Source organism: Neopelma chrysocephalum, unplaced genomic scaffold (genome assembly GCF_003984885.1).
Source record: "Neopelma chrysocephalum unplaced genomic scaffold, ASM398488v2 Primary Assembly neopelma1_66, whole genome shotgun sequence".
Lineage (NCBI taxonomy): Eukaryota > Metazoa > Chordata > Aves > Passeriformes > Pipridae > Neopelma > Neopelma chrysocephalum.
The window spans coordinates 4,564,048-4,586,553 of record NW_020897725.1 but is presented as its reverse complement, the minus strand read 5'-3'; the positions used below and the strand labels follow the sequence as shown (position 1 = coordinate 4,586,553).

Here is a 22,506-nt window from a genome sequence, read left to right as displayed (position 1 = left end):
CATACAAAACCTACCAGAGCATTTCTGGGCAAGTATACCTGAGAGATATTCTACGAAAGCATAATAATGTGGCACTCTTCACACAGGGGCAAGCTCCTTGCCTGTACGGATAAGCATACTGGAAGGTGGTGCTGAATGCCCAACAGCAACATACTCCAAAGATGCAATGACCATTAGTACTGACAGCATTTCCAGGTCTGCTGTAGGGAGTTATGGTTTCTGAGCATACTCTCCTACTGAGTCCTTTCAATTTTTTTAATTAAGAGCCTCATACTGAATCCCCAGCAGAGGCTAAGGAGAGGGAAGGACATGTGCTAAAAGGAGAGAAAAGGAAAATATCCCTGTAACTATGTTTCCTTTTTTGATGGCCACTCTGCACAGCAGGAATGAAATGCACTTTAGTTCACTCCTCTCTGGAGTGAATGGTCAATGTTTAGAACAGCATTCATCTAGTGCTTGAGGCACTCTCTAGTAATCACTTCAAATGCCAGCACCCCTCTGAAAGCAAAGATTACACATATCCACTGAAGCCTTACCCCATTGCACAGTACTCCCCACAGCACCAGCAGAGACACGGCAAATCTGAAATAATAAGGAGCTCAAAGGGCAGCAGGGATCTTGCTTTGAAATTTGTGAGGGAAACAGAGAGGTTGAAACAATATCTATCTTGGTCTGTTTTCCTCTTCCCAGATGTACAGTAAGAAACAATTTTAAGTGAATTGTGGAAGAATGGGTGTGTTTAACCTTCCGGCTGGGATAGGAAATCCTTTCAAAAGTAAAATAAGCTTCAACACTACTTTTACCTTTCAAAACAGACCAATGTAAAACTTAAACAAACAAAAATGCTGAAGTGGTCCCTGACAGGCTGAAACAATGCTGCCTCTCTTCTTTTTTTAGAGGCTGCTGTTTTCTCAGTGGTGTTATTTCAGAACAGCTCAAGCAGTCACTGGATAGTTAAACTCTCCTCTGACTTGCACCAAAGGAATGTCTCTAGAGGAGATTTGAATTGGTTCAGAGCTTGGCAATGAAGAGGTAAATCTAGGCCTCTGACCGCATGTCCTCCTAAGAGATAAACTGCAGCTCAAACCACAATTATGGACTTGACACAGATATAACTGGAGGCAGACGTCTGGCTTGTGTTCAGCAGGACTTCAAGCTAGAAGATGACAATAGTCCCTTCTGGCCTACAAAACCTGTGACACTGTGAATTTTTATGTATTCTTGAAAACACAAGCTTAGATGTGATGCTGGGCATTCTCCCCAAACAGATGTCTGCACCCTGGCTCCTGTGCATTGTAAGTGATCCTGGTGCTCACCAGATTTGGGGTTGCAGAGCACGGGGGGACTGCTGCTGAGCGTTGGGCTGCTGCTGAAGTACCCACTGCTGCCACAGCTGCTCATGCTGCTCCTTCGCACTGCCGACACGATCTTTATCTCCTTGGTGGGACTCACTACAAACAGAGAGAAAATACAGAGGGAAAGGGAACTGGTATCAGTTATTAGACCATTTCCCTGGTTTCTTTGAAACAACAGCAACAATACAAGCTTTCATTGACAGCACTGGGAAGGGCCAGTGTGTCCTACATAGAAGAGTCACTGCATGAGTATAATGCTGCAGCTAACAGGATGGCTGAACTGCTCCCATTGCAGTGTCTTCTAAGAGGCATTGCAATGTAGGGAACTAAGATTTTCCAGTTTTACTCCTTTCAGTTCTTACTAGATATTGCTGTACATAATGCTGCAGGGCCCCTTCCCCTCACTTTAACTCTTCTTGAAAACTCCACATAGAATGTATAACAAATTACTTTGGGCTTGGGGGATTTTACCCAGTTCTGGTTGTTCATGGACACCAAATTTTGATCAGCATCTGAAATGCTATTGATACAGACATACCCCAGGGAGTTAAAGATTTGGTAACTTGAGGGAATGGACAATCCCTATGAAGAGAGACACATAATACCAGTCCTGCTCTTTTCTTTGAACAGTGACAGGAGTCACCTGAGAGAAAACTGGTGTGTTTTCTGTTGTCATGGTTCTGTTTGCGCAGGCAGAACGGGCTGTCATGGCTTTCAGGTATCAAGCGGGATTTCTCAGTGAGGAGCTCCATTAATCGCCGCCGCCGGCGAAAGTTCATTCTGCACTGATAGAGCAAGTTGCTGTCCATGAAATGGTGCTTGTTGGACACTAAGAAAAGAAATGGATAGAAAGTGTATGCCTGGTAGGATTGAAATCAGAGCATATCTATCTGCAAACGCGTGCACTACAGGCCTTGCTGTAAAGAAGCAACACTCAGAGCTCTCCTCTTCCCCTCTGCAGACTCAGAAAGAGGAGGAAGGTGGGGAGCTTCACACAGGTGGCTTCAATATACACACTTTCATAGCAACAATAACAAAGTAGGAATTGTAGTGGCCAGTGCTGAGAGGAATTTTTTACACTACCTTGATTAATGACACACACTTCTTATTGTCAAGTGGAAACAGAAGTACTTTATCTCCCCGTGACCAGCTGAATAGTGGTGCACCCCCATATGTGCTTCCTCTGTGTGCTGTTTGCTGCTACTGGTCAATAAACACCAGACTTAGCACTTTACGTTGATTTTTGTGTAAATTCATCAGTAGAAGGCAGCTCCTGGGAGCTCTTTCCAACTACCTTGTTCAAAGCTATAGGGCAGCAAAAAAATCAAGACCTGTGTATTTCCTCTTGTCTTGTTCACCACAGACATCATGTCCCAGACATTTCCTGCAGGCCACTTCCCCCCTTCACACGGATACACGAGGTTCGGGAACAGGCACCTGGCCAAAAATCATTTCTTACATAATGAACAAAAGTCTTAATTGCAACCCGTTTTGGCACTGAGACCAAATCCCAGGCTGCTGGTGTCAGAGCAAGAGCACCGAGCCTACTCACAGAGTGAAGCATCGCCATAATGTCTGCGTGTTTGCTGCCACTGATACTGCATCTTCACAGCGATATAAAACGCAACAGTTGTGGATGGAGCTCTGTGCCAGGTCCTGAAAGTGCTCTGACTCCTGCAGGGTCTGAACCCAGGAAAGCCCTCTGAAGTACTCCCTGCATTAGTACTGCAGCATCTTAATAGCTGCAGTAGGTGTTTGGGCAGCATTTTCTCCATTTTCACATAGCTTCTGTGATCATGTTACAGAGAAATCATTTCCTACAGTTGACCTTCACCATGAAGGATCTAGATTTTGGATTTACCTAGTTTATAAATTGCATTTCTTCCAATACTGAATCATAAGAACTGGTGGGCTATAGGTAATTGTATGTAAAGTGTAAAAAACAACACAGGTATGCACTGAAGTCAGTCAAGCCTATGAGTACATACATAATTTACTCATCTGGCCTCCTACTGCAGATACTGAACTTCTGCCTCGCTCTTTGCTCTGCCCAACACATGAGGTCCAAAGGCAGCAGAGTCCAAGGTGCTACACAGGACTCAGAGCCTGCAGCCCTACTGGCTTGCCTTCCTTTTATCCCCATCCCCAACACAGTCTTTCTTGCTCTCATCCCTTCTTAACACTTCCCTGTGTCTCAGCTTGCTCTCCATAGACCCCACCGAACTATACCACACACATGACAACCTTACATAAACTGCCAGAATGTCATTTGATGCCTGTGAGCTGAAGTTATAACCTCAAAGAGGAAAAAGTCTAGTCACCTTCCCCAGGGATGCCGAGTCACCCAGACAATAAGGAAGACTCCAGTTGTAGACATGATTCTCAGGGCCCAGTCTTCCGTATGGATGCACAAACAGCCATATGAGGTCAGATCATTTACCCACCTTGCAAAGAAGCATGTCTCTTGCCTGTCTGGATCACTGTCAGAGAGTCCACTGTCTGTACAAATGGACTTCTGCCTTTGGGACATAAGGAATAATCAGGACACAGGAACTTTCTGAACTGCACATGCTTGTGCCCAAACTGCCACACAGACCATCTGCCCCAGAGTCCTGCAGCATGGCATAGGCTGTAAGGCATCCCTTAGGATTCTGAAATGCTGCGTTTTTTCATTAAGAACATAGAAAGGTCATGCCAGTCAGCCAAGCTGCGATTTCTCAAGTACCATAAAGACCCCTAACCCTAGATCACGTAGTTCCATCAAAGATCTTTGGAAGAGCCAGGGCCGCTTGGCTTTTGCCTGTTTCACTTTCGTGCTGAAACTGTTGTGTCCCCAGATCAGCCACATGCATCCTCCATAAGCAAAATGGCTTTGCTAGGTCCAATTTAACATGGGAAGCAATTCGTTACTGTGTCCTGACATGTTAATTATTGCAGGCACACGCTGCTGCTCTGCTCCTCATTTTGGATACATATAGTATGCAATACTATTGAACAATGCTTACTAACAGTCACTATTTTTGAAGAAGGGAAATAGAGGAGGAGAGATTTGGAGATTTGCCTACATCCCCAAAAGGATTTGCTATCAGAGGCAGAGTTAGTATGTAGGTGTTTGCAGCTACCAGTCTCATTTTAAGATCACTGACATAATAAGTAAAAGTAGCAATATCTAGCAATATCGTACCACATTATTAGGATAACTGAACTTAAATACAAAAAACCCCTTTTTTTTGAGGCCATCCTAATCTTAAAAAGGCAAAATCTACTTATTCAGCACTACTGCAATTCATAATATTAAAAGACAGAATTAGTGTAGCCAGCCACTTGCAGTATAAGAAACATCAGTATGGTTTCTGATTCAAGTTAAATATTATGGTATTATGGTTTTTAAATAAAATTATTCTGTTGTTTGTGTCATTAACTGAAGTGCTCTGACAGTCCTCAGAAATTATGATAATCAGAGATCAACACATACTCATGCTGCAGACACCACAAAACATTCTGAAATTCAGGAATTACTGACCATGAACTAGATAACGTAAACATTTTTATGTCAAGATACTGAACATATTTCAGAATAACAATACTTGTTTTGACTGAAATATTCTAATATTTATATACTTGAAATAGCAAAGCTTAGGTTTTCCATTGAAGTAATTAATCTCTGCTGTATCTATTTTAGTCCAAGAAAGGCTAAATTTTTATACAATAAATGAATGCAAGTGGAAAAGGTAAGACCAATGACTGGTGTGTTGGAGAATATTTTTGTATGCTTTTCACAGCAAAGGGTTTGCAGCCAGAATGTTTATGACAAGTAGCCTGTATACAGAATCTGGAGTGCTCATTGACTTTCATAGTTTAATTCCTCATTTCTAAGGATAGTTCACATTTCATGTGAGAGTGATACAGCATCCTCAGTTTGAGCAAATAACGTGTTTGTAACACCATGTAACTTTTTGCATATATAAGAAGAAGCTAAAAATATAAACAGGAGTAGTATAGCTCAAACAGATTCCTTCTGCACACATGATCAAATAAAATCTCTCACCAAAATTATTACTGTGCCCCTTGGGTTTTTTTTTTAGTCATCTGACTTATTCTTGATTTGTAATGAAATGTCCAGGCTATGATTCTGACTAAGCCTGAGTGTATCCGTAAGGGTGGAGAAAGGGATTTCCAGACCACGGGTCAAAAGAGATTGAGGAGGAGGCAGCAGATATAGATGTTGGCTGCCTCTGAAGCTCTCCTCAGGTGCAGTAGCTGACTTTCAGCAGGAGTCAGGAGAAGCTGCACATGCCCTTGTCCTTGATAAATCACAACTATGTGAGTGCCAGAAGCAGAGCACACACAGAAGGTTGGTTTTGTTGTGCTTAGTAGTTGCCAGGTGAGAGGTGCAGAAGCAGGCACCGGTGCTCAGCTCAACCACTTCAGCATCCCGTGTTTTGCTCCAAGCAGCAGATAAGAGTAGGAGTGAAAAACTTTTCCAAACTGATGGCAGAATGCTGAGAGAGTTCCACAGACTTTTTCTCAAGAGGGTTTCTTTAAAAGTGCTTTAGAGGTTGTTACCTCTGGGTGTTGACTCAGATGCAGTAGCAGATAAACTTGTGGCAGTTGACAAGGCTCTTGCTCCAGGTATCTGTACCTCTCCTGGAAGCTGCTGCCCCCAGATAGGGATTGACGTAAATACTCCTGAATTAGTTCACTGCTCTTCATAATACAGCATAGAAAAACAAACTGGCACACATTCCAATTTGTCTTAAACAGTCAGGCTATGGCTGACCAGTGTCAGGACCTGTATTTGTACATTCTGAGGGTGATGCAAAGAGCAAGGTGGGGTGACTTCATGTTTCTTGTTCCAGTAATTCACTGCTGTTCATGTGGCAACATGTCCATGTTACAATGTGCACCCTTATGCAATAGAAAGAAATGTACCAAGGAGAGTAAAGTAAAACTGTGGTGACTGGCAACCACCAAAATCATAAAAGTGCACGGGAGCATTTATGGTCCTGGAGGGAAAGGCACCAACACTAAGTCACAGTCACCGATATCAAACTGTGGAGGTACTGTCCCAGCCCACCAGTCTAATCTCCCACATACACACACAGACCACAAAATTTCTCCCAGAAACAGAGTTTAAAAACTATCTTTAAATCTTACAAAAAGTTTAGTTTACTTGTACCTTATAGCAGTCTGTAATGACCACTTTACTCTTCCCCTTACGAGCTCTTCAAGCCTTCAGTTACTTTCCCTGCCAGGCAATAATGATTTTACTCAACGCTGAATTTGTTCAACTTTAGCTGTTAATCCCTGGATTTTGTCACACCTTCATCAGAAATGAAGCCAACTCTCAAACATATTTTTTATCAACTGAATAAATAACACCCCTTAAATTCTGACCTTTTTTTAGCCCTCCTCAAGTCCTCTTCAGAATTTCTTTATCTTTCCTAAAAATCCACTTACCAGAACAGCATGCCCACAGTTACAACCTCACTCCCCTTCTATTACTTGCTGTTGTCCTTTTTGTACATCTCAGGCTCACAGTTACTACCACTGTAATGCACAAGTAGCATAAAATGGGAAATTTGTGTTCTGTATATCCTCTTTTCCCACACAGCACTGCTTCACAGCAACAAGTAGAGCCTGTATTCTCATTTCCTGGGTGTATTGCCTTCTGGTTACACCATTAATTACACAAAAATACATCTCTTCTGGGGTAATGACCATTTAATTAATAGAGTTTACTGTCTCATCTGTCCCTAGAGTTTGAAAATTTCATTGGCAAGGATTTTATCTGGTCATTCCCCATTTACATTATTGTTAAGACAAGAAAAATCACAATATTTATTTGGGATTTCCTCTGATCAGGAGCACTTAATGTTGCAGCTTTGGTGCTTCTTGTGCCTGGCTGCTTCACAGTTTCTGTTTAGATACATAAAATATAAATAGCAACATCCATGCAAATCTTCTTTCAGCTTCTGATTCTGACATAAAATCCCAGGATCTGCTTGTAGCTCAAACAGGCTTTTCTTTTCCACTTTTTCAAGGAGGCTGATGCACAGCAGAGATAGAAATATTAGCTTTACATCGATTTCATAGAACAGAGGAGGCTTTAGAAAGTACAAAAGCCTGTTTTAATAAATGGTATGACTCATACCTTAAAAATCAGGCCATTTTCATAACTGGCTTTTTCCCTAAATCCCTCCCACCACTTCAATTCCCCATGACTTTTAGCGCTGATAATCTGTGTACATCTCCACCGCAGTGATTAATGCTTTCTACCAGCTGAAAGCTGCAGTCCCCAGTAGGCCACATCCAGTGATGCACTCCAGCTGCTCTGCACGTCCCCAGAAACAACGCTGTCACCAAGCAAGCTTGTGGCTGGAGCCAGGGAAAGGCTGTTCCATGTCGAGGGAGCAGTGGGAAGGAGATCAAAGTTCCCCAAGGAGCCAGATGAGCAGCTTTTCTCGAGAGAGCAGAGGACACATTGAAGTGTGTGCCTGTTTGTGTGAGAGTGTGCTTGTGCTGGGGTTAAGAGGAAGAGGTTATAAAAGCATGAACAGACTGTATCGAGTTTTCAGCATGGATATGTCGTATCTTTCCCCATTTAAAGACAAAAGCAGCACTGAACTCTTTTCAGCAGTGCACAACACATTTCCAAGCCTTTTGCTCCACAAGGCAGCAGACCCAGTCTATTCAGAAGTACACTTTATCCTTTTAATGAGGTAGTTTTCTCTATTAAAATTATGTGAAACCCAGTTCGAAGCTGCAGGAGATTATTTTGGACTTTCACTACTACTGGCTGCAATAGTCTGCACTTTCACATAGTCACAGATGACCATACCAGTTTTGAACTCTGGAGTGGCAGGATATTGCCCCTAAAGAGTTAATGTCATACTAAAAACAAATGCAGGATAATGAGACATACACTGGAGGGCTGCAGGGACTTACAGGGGGCTGCTGAGTTATCTGAATGAGGGCATTGCCTGAGCTGCTCCCACCAGAACCCAAAGTTGCCCAGGGAAGGGTCTGGCTCCCCCTCCATGTCATTTTGCTTCCTCACTCCCCTCTCCAAAGCAGAACCAGTGTTTAAAAGGGAAGGAAACAAATCAACACTATAAAATACCAGTTCCTTAAAAAAATGCCTCTCTCTGTGGATAGCACACAGTTTGCTGAGCCTGTCTCTTCTGTGCCTCAGGCCTCTGGCCAGCCCAGTTTTGGTCCCTTGCCAGAGAAATGGTGGAAGTGTGTGTCCACCTTGGCTTCCACAGAGCGATGGCGAGTCCATGGGATTGGCAAACGCTGAACAGCTGCCGAGACCTGCCAGGGTGACGGCGCGGCTTTCAGCCAGCCCCGACCCAGCTCCACACCCACACCTCTGCCACACAACCCTCCCACTCCTGCACCATCCCTCATCCGCTCCTGCCTTGCACCAACACACAGGTGGCTGGAGGAGAGTCACTGGTACTTTATTTGCCACTGGACAATGCTTTTCCCATTCCTCTCAAAGCCTTCCTGTTTTTCTGCTAATCTGGCACAGCAAATCCATTTTAATAATGGCACCTATTCAGATTAGTTTCCTTTTACACACTGATGAATTCCACCTGCTTGGAGCTCCCACAAATCTGGGGAGAGAGACTACAGATGTTCAGTGAGCACAGGGCCCTGGGTCTTGGATTCCCGGCACCATATGAACACAACACTTGCGTTTCCACCATTTATTAATGTTGATATGCTACGCAGACTGTAGATAAGCCCACCTATGAATGTATTCAACTGGCATGTTAAACTTTCAGCAGTGCAGCTGTACGAAATCGTACGTTTTCTCGTTTGGATTGCAAGGAGTTCACTTTGAACAGACAATGGATCTAAGCTTGAACTACTCTTGTTTCCACCAAATCCTCTCATACAAAATTGCAAGACAGATCCCAGCCCTGAAATACAAAATCCAGAGAGCTGTTCCAGCTCATCCTAGTAAGGGTGAAGCCAGTAAGCATATCCAGAAATAAGTAAATCCTGGAACTGTAAGGAGGCCCAGAAAAAAACATTGTGCTATAAAATTAGAGAACCATGTTCTCTGAGCTGTTTCAATGAACTGTGATATATTCACATGCACTGTCTTTAAAGCATCAAGATTACAACAGAAAAGTGTAAGAAGTTCCTTGGGAACTGAAATTCAGAGTATCCCACTCTTATTAAAGTGGTATGTTCTGCTCAGCGCATTAACATTTCAGTTTGGCTGCCTTAAAATAGTTATGTAGATAAGTGTTTCTATATACATTTTGTCTTTCCAGTCAGTTTGCCACCTATTTGTGATCTATTTTCAAATACACATTACCTACTCTAGCATGAAAATCCAGTGTTGAATCACATGCATTTCAGCAGTCTTTTCAGTGTGTATATGAAGATTTATCATCTTCAATTTAGCAAGTTTACAGAACATAGCCAACAGCTTTTCTTTGCTTCCAAATAAAGTATGGAAAGTACAGTCTGTGGTAAGGAAAGCAGAAGATGAAAAGGCCCATCTGGGTATCTCTCTTTTGTTGCAGCTGTTAAAAACTGAAACCCATTCTCTGTCAGAAAAATAGAATTCAGTAGTTAATAGGAAAAGAAGTCTTCATATGTTATTTACATAAAGCATAGAGCATGTGGCTCTTTCAAAAACAAAACCCATTCCTGCTGTACATAAAGACAACTGCAAGAAGAGCACAACAAGAAGCTGACAGACAAAGAAGCTGGGAGATTATAAAATTACATATGAAGTTCTTATTCTTTGACTTTCCTACAAGGGCAAAATCACGAAAAATATGCAAAGTGGTCTCCAGATTTAGCACAAGCAGATGAATTACTGTGGGTGAGGTTACTGTTCTTATGTCTGGGAACTGCCAGGGAAGAACTGCCACACAAACAACTGAGTGATTCTGCATGGTGTTAGCACAGGGGGAAGTGGGCATATAATAAAAACAAAGTTGTGTTGCAGGACTTCAAAGACTAACTGAAGGCTTGTGATTTACTGAGATATAGCAAGGCATCACCTGTAAAAATGTGATGTTTTATAATTTGCAGCACAATGAAATCTTGGCTATATCCAACAGCTGATATGATCCAGGTGTGAGATCAACTAGAAAAATTATATTAAAAAATACATGTGTTAATTTTGGAGGAGAAAATCTATGACAAATTAAGTCAAGGATTTATGTTATGGTTCAATGATACTTATAAATTGCTACATGCAGTTGGTATTTCCAAGAAAGGGGTTCCAAAGAGAAATCTTGAATTAACAAAGAAGTGGTATTTCACATATATGGCAAGTTTTCACTTACAAAGTATGAAATATCAGCAGTTGGACATCTAAGGTAAATATCACAGCACATAGTTCATTATTTATGGCAATTATAGAAAAGAGGGAAAGCTTTTCAACAAAAGCAAGAGAAATAATACTTTGTTAGATATTTAATCTACTTCTACAATTATAATGCACTTTCAGCTGCATCATGTGTCTTGATACTTAAAAGTAAATGCACTGATCATCTTCATAAAGGAAATGTTGCTGTATAAAGGTACAGAGTCCTTGCAAACAATAGGGAAAATTAAATATATATATAAGACTTCTCTGCAGAGACAGGGAGATAGCACGTGTAAATATTTACTGTTCTCACTAAGTCACTACAAAGTGTTTGTTTTCATCTCTGAAAGTCATTTGCTGATAAAAGATTAACTCTTGAGATATTATAAACACCTGCTTCTGTGCTAAGCCAGCAGAACATGTGTCTGCCTTGAACACACCAGGTCTGGTCAAGTGCAATTAACTCAATAAAACTTATAAAGTTGAGGTGTTTTAGGGGGGGGGTGGGCAGAAGATACTGATATGCCTAAGACACCTTACTGCACATTTACTACCTGTTATGCTCCAGATTTTAAGCCATAAGATGCCCAGAATGGTTACATTTTATTTAAGACTTTTTAAAAGCCTTTTGGTTTGTTATAACCTCACATTTGCGTTCGGAGAAAAAGTCACACACACACTTCTCTAAGAGAATTTCTTTTAACCTAGTGAGAAAAATGATATTTTGGCAAAAGGTTTTACAGGAGTAAAATACAACCAAGAAAAGATATTTCACTAAAGCACTCAGCACAAAGATGCATTCCACAGAATACACCTATTGCAAATAATCAACATACCATCTTTAGTAAAACACAATCCATTGGCTTTAAGTTACCCACAAGAGAGGGAAAAGAGTAAAATAAGAAAACAGATTAAAAAGGTAAAGAATGAGAGAAGAAAGAGAGGTGAGAAAGGAAAGGAAAATGGTTACCGACAAGATTCGATGATTCACATGGTGCAGGAAGCAGGAGAAAAGTGAGAGCAAGAAAAGAAAAAACGGTTACTGACAAGATCTGATGGTTCACATGGTTCAAGTTGCAGGAGAGAAGAGAGAGCGAGCTCAGGTGGAGTCTCATGTATTTATACAGTTTAGTTTTCCCTCACAGGCAGGATATCCGGTCAGTGCCTTCCAGGCCAGAGTGAGATGAGCTGTAGCCAGTCAAAGCCTGCAGGGGCATGTTATGGGCAGGCTACCAGGCAGGTTTGCCTTGACCGACAGCCTGGCTACAGGGCCTTCAGTGATGCCATGTGCTCTCAGCAGGCCTTATGTGATAAGGCAGGCCTTACTATGTACCTGCAGGTCTAGGCCCAGTCCATCCCCTCATACGCACAGCCACACACACTCACAGTGAGTTGGTTCTGACCCATAGCAATAATTCAGTGACATTCGCATCCAATATCTAACACTACCATCATAAAATCCTAGCTCTGATAAAATCATATAATCCTTTAGGTTGGAAAAGACCTCTAAGATCATCAAGCTCAACCATTAACTCAGCACTGCCAAGTCCACCACATGCGCACCCGCATGGAGATGTGCGACATCTCCACATCTTTTAAATACCTCCAGGGGTGGTGACTCCAGCACTTCCCTGGGTAGCCTGTTCCAATGCTTGACAACCCTTTACATGAAGAAATTTTTCCCAATATCCAACCTAAACTTCCCCTGGTGCAATCTGAGGCGTTTTCCTCTTGCCCTGTCGCTTGTTATCTGGGAAAACAGGCCAATCCCCACCTGCCTACAGCCTCCTTTCAGGCAGTTGTAGAGAGTGATAAGGTCCCCCCTGAGCCTCCAGGCTGTACACTCCCAGCTCCCTCAGCTGCTCCTCATCAGACTTGTGCTCCAGACCCTTCACCAGCTCCATTGCCCTTTTCTGGACACACTTCAGCACCTCAATATCCATCTTGTAGTGAGGGGCCTGGAACTGAACACATGATTGGAGGTGCGGCCTCACCACTGCCCAGGTCCTGCTGGTCACGCTATTTCTGAAACAAGCCAGGATGCCACTGGCTTTCTTGGCCACATGGGCACACTGCTGGCTCACGTTCAGTCGCTGTTGACCAGAACCCACAGGGGCTTTCCCTGGGCAGCTTTCCAGCCACTGTTCTCCCAGCCTGTAGCACTGCCTGGGGTTGTTGTGACCCAAGTGCAGGACCTGGCACTTGGCCTTGTTGGACCTCATACCGCCGGCCTCAGCCCATTGATCCAGCCTGTCCAGATCCCTTTGCAGAGTCTTCCTACCCTCAATCAGATGAACACTCTCAACCAACTTAGTGTCATCTGTGAACTCGCTGATGCAGTCCTTGATACCCTCATACAGATCACTGATAAAGATATTAAACAGGACTGGCTCCAATACTGAGCCCTGAGGAACACTGTGGGCTGGGCTATCCAGCCAGTTTTTTACCCACTGGAAAGTGCACAGACCCACACAACGGGCACACAATTTTTCCAGGACAGTGCTGTGGGAAACACTGCCAAAGGCTTTACTGAAGCCTAGGTGGACTGCATATGTCAAAGAAGATAGCTGCTAGACTCATCTCCAAAAGAGACTTTTTCAGGAAAGCAAAGCCTTTTGAGAACTCATCACATCTATTCTGCTGGTCTCAGTCTGGGAATCTGCATCCCAACCCCCTGGAGTAGAGTGAACAGCCGTACAAAACACTTCATGCTGAACCATGCTGTGGTCACTGTGCAGGGAAGGTGCTGGAGGGATGTCAGGAGGGAAATACCACCAAGCACATGGACTTGAGAGTCAGCAGCAGCTTGGAAAACAACAAAGCAAAAGAGCCAGACTGTGATCTAGCATGGGAAGATGAGTGCTGCTGCTCAGACCTGCATTTCTCACATGCCCAACTGGTGGTACATGCCACAGGATCTGCAGTAGAGGACAACCACTGTGTGTTTATACTCCACAATATACTGGAAAGTATTTCTAAATCTTATAAGATTTGGTTGCTGCCACAGAGACATGCAAGTATTCATCTTGCAACACACAGGTGCTATCCTAAGAAAGCATAGGTTCCTCTTAACAGTATTAACCAGATTTTAAAATTGAAAGTATTTATCACTGGAGATTTCAGACCATAAAAATTTCTGCAAGGCAGGTGGATGTTTCTCTATCCCCCAAGCTTCCAACAAACCCTTGGAGGAGGACAGGAGTACTCAGTCTGTCATGTCAGTGGTGCTTTGCAGCTGGGGCTGCAATTGCAGGATAAGTTCTGCAGCAAATGCCATAAGCAAGTATGAGCCAAAAATTATTTCAAAACCAGCTCTGCGGATACCCTCTTTCATCCTTGGACATCAGTATCTCTGTTTTCCAGACTGAGAAAGGGCTCTGACTGTATGGATGCTCATGCTAACCTCTGCCTGCTCCCAGCTCATCCTTGTTTGGTCTGATCTACCCTGGAGCTGGCAGAGAACTTCCTTCTCCTCTTGCTGCCTGTGAATTTTGATCACAGTAGCTAATCTGCCCCACCATTTCCATATAAAGCAGAACTAAGATAGATCCAGTCTCCTGGAAGAAAATTTTATCTGTTAATATTACCAAGTTCTACATACCTCACCATACTAGAAATGGGCTTTTCTACAGCTAAGAAGTGTGTTCTGTGCACCCTTTGTCCCTGCCCTTATTGGATGTGCATCACCTTGTGTAAAATTCTTCCCACAGCTTTATTCCTATATTCTGGATGAAGGCAGTCAGTATTCACAAAAGTAAACTAGTGGCAATTACACTGCCAACACAAGTCTTCAAGAAATGTACAGTGCACAATTTCCTGGTACTTATATTTTTTTTATTTCATATTACCTAGGGGTACCAGTCCATAGGAAAGGACATCTGGGCCCTATTTGCAAAAGTGGTGGTTTGTGGGTTACGATTTGTGTGCACCAGTGGGATTTTGGAAGGAAGCAATTCAGCACTTAGGTACATTTCATCGTTTTCATATATGGCAGGGGAAGTATATGTAGTTACACAGGCTCAAAGAGATCAGGAAGATTATTTTTAAACTGAAACACTTTATACTTTTACAGCATTTATACAATTCCTCTTAAACCACTGTTTTCCTTTTTAAAATTATCATCAGTGTTTGTTTCCTGTGTGAAACCTGGTTTGTGTCTGACCAATTAAAGTGAAGATAAATGTGTCAGGAAGCTGTTTTGAATACAGTGCCTCAGCTGCAGAATACAGCTTCTCTGAGTAACTGAAAGTCAGCATCAGTAAAAATAAATTGCATAATTCAGTTGTGGCTGGAAAATTACTATTGAGATTGGCAACCCGATGCAACTATTTCTGTTACTTTCCATTGCATTAGGTAGGGTAATAAATACTTCATAAGAATAATATAGCAAGCTTATTTTATTCCATATTGTAGATATCAAACAATACCGCTAATAAAAGATTGCCTTTAGGGCAGGAAATGTTTTATTCTCCACTCCTGTTCAGTCAAGAGTCTTTCTGCTGGTTCTGCCAACAAGGATGCCAATTAGTGTCAAGTAACATTTTGGTACTTCTGATGAGAGACAAAATAAAGGAAGCATAGTATGGTGAAATCAATTTCAAGACAGAAAGATATCTGTCTTGTTTTTAAATTGGATCTAGAACTCAGTAAGATGGGTGGGAGGGTGTTGGGGAGAGAATACCACTCCTGCCGTTTCACAGTTTATATGCCCAATTCTGTACTGGGAGTTTTCATTTCGAGCTCCCTTTTTAGAGGAAGCCGGCATTATATGAACCTTCAAAAACACACAGATCATATCTAGTTACTAAGCTGAACCCCAAACCAGCTCTGTGTTAATTCTGCTAGTACTTTCATCAATATTCCTAACACTATCTAGACAACTTGTTGCAGTGAAATCCAGAAAAGAATGAAATCTCCTGTTTAGGAGTGTGCACAAAGCATGTCCACTCATAAAGATAAATCTCAAGGACATAATTCAATTTTACTTTACCTCCAGTTTCCCTCTCAAATTAGTGTGAAAATCCCCACTGAGTTACCTTAGTCCCAATAAAAGCTGAGTGAGGAAGATGCCAGTGCCTTGGAGTGATAACCTGTGAGACAGCCACTTCCTCAGCAATCAACCAATTCCCAGAGCTGTGCCTTTACTTCATGAGGTTCAAATCTCTTTCTAACAGAGTGCTTTGCATATGCTCTTGACTACTAGAAGAGGATGGACAGGGGAGAAATCTGCAGAACTGGCAAAGATTTGAGTAGCAAAGTAAACCCAGCTTTGCACTAAATGTCAAGTCCTGACTTTATTTCCTCTGCAAAAATATAAATATCTGCATAAATATCACTTTTCTCTTTGTTTTTTTGTTTTGGGGTGTTGTTTGGTTGGTTTTTGTTTTGTTTTTTTGTTTGTTTGGGGATTTTTTGGTTGCTTGGTTGGGTTTTTTTGTTTTGTTTTTTTTAAAAGGAAAGTTTACCACATATGTAATACACAGAAAATGCTCACGTAAAAATAGGAATGAAATCATTGCTGCTGTAAAGAGGAGGGGTGGCATACCTTTCCTGTCCATCAAGCTCCAAGCAGCTGGCACCCTATAAATCATAGGAAGCACAGGAGTAATTATAGAACTGGAAGCTGATTACTGTAAATATTCAGAAGTAGCTCCTAGTAATTGCAAGTTAATGTGAGCATGATTACAACCATGACAGAACTGTGTACATCACTTACACTCCCATTTTTCTCTATGCATTAAAACTACATTTTCTCACAAAGTACCAAGCAACATAGCCAACCTAGCACCTTTTATACTAACAACCTGTTAATATTCTCAATTTTTTGTTCTCTGTCAGAATTAGAGTTGATGTGACAACACTCAGAACACCAGGATCTGATTACTTTCCCATTGGGCACTAAACAATGTAGCTTCTACCAGTTTGATCTGTCATCTCCTGGCACCCCTTCATTGCTCCCAGAGGCAATGCAACACATTTATGGTGGGAAATGCCCAGTCACAGCAGGGCAACTTTCTCTGAGAGCAGATGATGGCAACATGTAATGGGGTTTAGTGTCAGGGGTGTTTATGTCTTCACCCTTGGGGCATTATAGAGAGAAAACTCTGTCTCCTCCACCCTTAACAGAGCTTCCTCAGAGCTTCTGGAGGAAGATGCATCTGCCAGACACATTCTGCTGGACTATGAAGAAATATTTGATTCCTGCCTCAAAGAAGTTATATGGGCAGGACAAATACAATAATACTTCAACCAAAAGATATTCTCTTTCTTGCACAAACATATTAGAACAACTCAGCCACATGACCAACAGGGAAAGTTGCTTTTCTGGCATCAGATTGTGCTCTGTTCCTGTCTTCAAATAAGGAAATATACAGAACCTCAAATTTTTATTCTGCATAAAGAATTTAGTTTATTTATGGCTCTAATCCCTATTTGATCCTTACGAAGCTATTTACCTCAATTATAAATATTGCTGATAGCAAGTTCTACAAGTTAATTACCACAAGTGTAGGAGAATTGATTTTCATCCACATCCTTATGTTGTTATTACACAATCTCAAATTCTAGCTGTATTCTGCATTTGAAGCAGAATTTTCTGAATTAATACAATGAGCTTTCAAAACATCCAACCTTTTACCTAGACTCCTATCTGAAATCATTTAGAACTTAAACATACTATGATCAAGAAGACAAGGGCCTCTCCACTTGATTTGACCAGAAGAAAGTGCTACAGTAAGTGTAGCTTTTACTACTTGGCAGTAAATTTCTCACCGTGCTGTATAATTCCGTGCTCCAAAAGCCTGCGGCCGAGCTGCTCTGCTTCAGTCCGTGTTGTGGCCTCTCCTTCCTGGATCAGCCAGTCAAGAAATTCTGATGCTACAAATGTCCGTTCATACTTGACTCCTTCCTCTTCCCTGGCTTGCAGAAGGGTGTTTTCAGAACTCATCAGCCTGGTATTGGGGGGGGGGAAATTGGTACGGAAAACAGTTCTTGAGAAAAGCAATTTAAGATGTATTCTGGCAAATCTCACTGATACTAAGCAAACATATACGAAGTTTTCACTGACTTACTAAATCGTTCCTCAAGCTATCAATTTATAACTGCTTAGTCAAAAAATTTAGGCTATATATCCCTGTGTGAAGTCACTGTTTTCTTGTGTTTTCACCTAAAAGAAAATTAGATTTTTAAGTTTCACATGTCCCCCAGTTAGTCCTCTAGGTTCTCTAAAAGTTACTGTATAATCAACTTTGAAAAAATAATTATCTTAAAAGCACCAGAATGTGACTAATGTGTTCAAAGCTTCCTAATTAATATTTACACTTAGCAGGACTATGCCCCTAAGTAATTTAAGTGAATTTGAAAACTCTCCCCACAAGCTCTAAAACAGCTGCAGAAAAATTCAGGAGGAGGAAAAAAAGTAGTTCTGTGGTTTGGGTGGCTGATAAATATTGGGCGTCCAACATTTACATGCAGCTGTAGTCAGTGAGCTACACACCTGAACACATTTTAACACCTGAGGCTCAGAGTCTCTGCACCTCAGCTGGCTCTGTGTAACACCAGAGTTCAGAGGAACACCATGAGATGTCTCTAAATCCCCTAGCAATTGGCACGTACATGGCTGAAGGATATACTAATAAAATTCTTCTCTATTCAAGTTATCTGTGCAAACGACACCGTATTAAAAAAAAAAGGAAGAAAAAACCCTCAATATTTTGTTAATGCAAAAGTCAGGTCAAAAGTCTGAAAGACAGTTTGAAAGAAAAAATGAGAATTGTTTCCTTTTAACACAGAATTCCACTTTTTTTTTTATTTTGTTGGAAGACTGAGCACCATAGCATCCTTAGTTACTGATCTGATTTTTCTTCATAATTATTTTACTTATTATAGGCTAATAATAAGACTAGTGGTAAGATTTTCAGAGTAACAGCTCAAAAATGGAATGGTTTTTTTTCCATGTAAGACTAACAGGTTCCCTCTCTTCACCAACTATTTTGAAATTAAGGGCACAACTGAAGTACAACAAGCATATTCTGCAAGTGCTTAATCTTTGACCTTCTGATAAAGGAATTGAAATTCATGTAAATCCATACATGGGCCATCTGCTTCTTAAACTGCCAGCATGTCCAGGGATTATAGAATACAACCTCACCTCCTTTGGGAAGCATCAGAAAAATCTGTGCCATAAGAAAACAGAGAGAAGTGTCATTTGAAATTACAGTGAATAGGTTTGACTGGATCCAGCATCTGTTATTTCACCTGAAATATTTCTTCTCTTGACTTTAACGAGCACTAACCTGAAGCCTGAATTAACTGGATCTGACCACCAGGTAGCAGATCATCAAACCAGGCAAAGGCTGCTCAGCCACAGCTGTTTGTCAGTAGCAGCACAATGAGCTGCTCGTTTAGATGTTGATGTGTCATTGCCAGCAGCTCTGAGCTGAGTAAGAACTAAGAAAGTCAAAATTAGCTGAAGTCAGGGATGAGGTCAAAAGCAAGAGTATGAGCCACAGGGGACAAGGTATTGACTCCAGCACCTTTGCAGACTTTATTATTTTTTAATATTTTGATTTACAAGCATCTGCATGCAAGGCAACATTTTGTCCCACATTTTGCATATCTAATACAGACCTAATACACTCCAAGAGAGTATCTTTAAATGTGTCTTGTTCACCAGGCTTTTTCCCTCCCATTAAAAAATGCAAACCCAAAGCTTGTGTCTTTTTGTACCATCTGCTGCATGGTTACCCATAACTGGTTACCCAGGCTATGCAGGCACCAAATAAAAAATCCTTAGGATTATGTTAATTGTTCTTTGATGAGTCTATAATTAGTTGACCAGCTCATTGAAGTTGCAGATAGAGAGGTCCTTGAAAAAGCAATGCTAATTTTTAGAGCTTCACAGACACACAAAAGAAATCTGGAGAAATATCAAGTGGAAAAAAGCTCAGTTTGACATTTCACATCCTTCTGCATGTGCCCAGAATAGCTGCAAAGGATTTGGACTTGTGAGCAAACAGACGCGACAAATTGCCAGTTTAACAAACCCAGACACAGCAATCCATAGACTTACATCACTCACTGAAGTAAATCACTGTAACTCCATGGCTGTCAACAAAGCTGTACCAATTTACATCAGTCAAAAACCTGGCCTTTCATTAGCCAGAGCTGGAAACTGCCTCTTACTCTTCCATTTTTTCCTTGTTTCAAGAAAACATGAGGCTATTCATGTCAAAACATATTACTTGCTAAAACTGAGGTTATCCTACACTGGAATGTATTTAGCCAAACACTGAAATTAAACTCCTTTCAGAAGAAATCTTTAATCTTGTTTTATCAAAATAACTGCACCAGAGGATAAATGTGACTTAACCACTCATGAGTTAAAATGAAAGTGATTCAAAGAATGCAGTCTCAAAATTATCCGAAAGATTTCCTGAAATTAAAACAATAAATCTGCACTTCTTTCACTGTGAAATCTGGTTGAAAAAACTCAGTTGTTGTCAGCATCATGAAATGACTTACAGCTCCTAAACCCTAAACTGCATCAGAAACAACATCTTATGTGCCTGACCAAAACCTACTGAGAATTGTAAACATAAAAATAGGATATCTGCACAACTTTTTTTCCTTTTCTTTTTCTTTTTTTTTTTTAAGCTATGAAATGTCTGTGCTGGATTTATTTAAGATTTGCAAGGAGTGTTTTGTTGAACAGGAAACATGTTTATCTCATTCAATCTATCTGGTCAGTCCTGTAGAGCTTGAAAACTGATACCAATCTCAGACCTAATAAAGTGTTCAACAATTTCAGACAAGACTGTAAGATATCCAGTGGGTTTCATGTCTAGTTATAAACTTGAACCTCAAAACATGTTCACAGAAAGGTTACCAAAGTTTGCAATGATATGTGGGGAATCTGAACCGATTTATGATTTCCAATGCAAATAAAGGGACTACACAATCAGAGACTGATTTAAAATCTTCTAATCATGTGGGTACAGCCACTGAAGATGTCCACAGCAGGTGAAGGTGGTAACGCCACAAGAAAGGAGAATCCAGGTTACGAGGAGCTTTGTGGTCATGCAGAAGAGAGACAGGAGAGACAGGGAAAGGGAGCTCCTCAGCATTTGGACAGTCCTTATGTTCCCATGTCCCAGAGCAGAGAACAAGGTTTTTACTCAAAACAACTGTCTGAATGCAGGGAACCTGCCTAATGCACCCATTCCTCTTCCCATGCAACAACCTTCTGATCCTCCTAAAACATTTTGTTCATTTTACCCATTGAGGGTACAAATCTGCATGGGCTGGTATTGGGTAACGTGTCTGCAATTTTGGCAAGCACAAACTACACTGGCTTCTGAATGTAGCAGTACTCCAGCCCTAATGCAGAGAGTGGAGAAGAAATAGTATTATAATGTCTATCTAAAACTAGCAAAGCCTAGTGAAGGTCAGCAATATCTACAAAATTAGACACAGATTTTCAAAATGTGTTGGATTAGGACAGATTTCCTTTGGTATACTTGCATTTTTCTTGCAATTAGGCCCACAGGCATTTTGATAAACAAGCTGAATATGCTGGTGACTTCATGTTTGTGCATGAGTACTTTCCTCCAGTTGTTGCCATTTAGTAATTACTTTAATTGCACTGAATTAATATTTTCTTTCTCAGCACTATCAGCAAACTGATACAATGGATATATTACACATCCACACATTTCACTGCAGAACTCCTTCTGTAGTAGTCTGACTTTCAGCATTAGATTTTGAGTTTAAAATGTATCCAATGAAACTGTGAAGGTGGTGTTAATAAGTGTGCATGGACAAGGGAACTAAATAAAATCTGAAATCTCTGCACACTGGATTTGCTAAAATAAACAAAGTGAAGCCCAGATAGGTATGCCTTCTTATCTCCCATGAATAGAAAATATCTCCGATGATCCATGGAGAATTTTGATTAGCTTTGACTGTCACCAGCTGGTTTTGAAATGCCAGGTATTTTTAATCTATACTATATTTAGCACTCAGGGATGGTTTTAAAAGTTTCTGAACCCTTCAGATACGTTGCCTAGGAGCAGCCACCTTGCGAGGATGATGCTATATTTAGATACAGATGCTGGTTTTGGCATTAACTTCTTTTCTAAGATGGGAACAATCTCTACAGTTAGGAACATTTTTCTGCTAGCACCATGTTGGACAAACTGGACATTAGACGTGGGTTTGGGGATAGTTCTCCATGCAGAGAAATGCTGATGGAAGCAGATACTGGTAGAACAGAGTTCTTTGTGTCATGGCTCCTTTCATGCAGAAGACTGGAATCACCCTCACCAACAAAAAATTATTTTTCTCATGGAAGAATGGAAATAGAAATATAGACAAAAAAAACCCACTGCAGACAGTCTAATTAGCTTTTTATAGTACGGGTCAGGCTTGTAGGCATTGCATATTACAGAGTCTAAAGGAGTAAAATGCTGTGCTTAGTAAGGCACAGAAGACTTTGGAGGAGGCTGATTCAATCCATCTGTTCCAGTGCATCGAACAGAGGATTTTTTTTCAGTGATGTGTTTTTTTATGTCTTATACAATTTATTATTTTTTTACTTTAAATAGTCACAGTCACTGTGTCTCTGGAAATTTTATATGACAGAGGCAACAAAAGGAGTGGTATTTACAACTACTTGTTTATATTTTGGTTTCATTGCTCTTTCACCAAACTGATCTTCACAGGCAGCTAACCTTGAAAATAATGTTTATTATCAGCTTTTAAACTTGGGAGTTTCCTGAGTGCTTTCTTTCAAGAGGGAAACAAATCTTC

The 22,506-nt window shown here is 41.1% G+C and overlaps 1 protein-coding gene across 1 annotated transcript in view; it reads right to left on the bottom strand.

Annotated features, from left to right (window-relative positions):
- Window positions 1-22,506, bottom strand: part of DEPTOR (DEP domain containing MTOR interacting protein) — a 75,243-nt gene that overhangs the window by 23,138 nt on the left and 29,599 nt on the right. The window contains exons 5-7 of the mRNA XM_027684468.1: window positions 17,470-17,648; window positions 1,999-2,184; window positions 1,317-1,451 (exon numbers count right to left, since the gene is read on the bottom strand). Of these exons, the coding sequence (XP_027540269.1) occupies window positions 1,317-1,451; window positions 1,999-2,184; window positions 17,470-17,648 (500 nt within the window). The remainder of the gene's footprint in view (window positions 1-1,316; window positions 1,452-1,998; window positions 2,185-17,469; window positions 17,649-22,506) is intronic.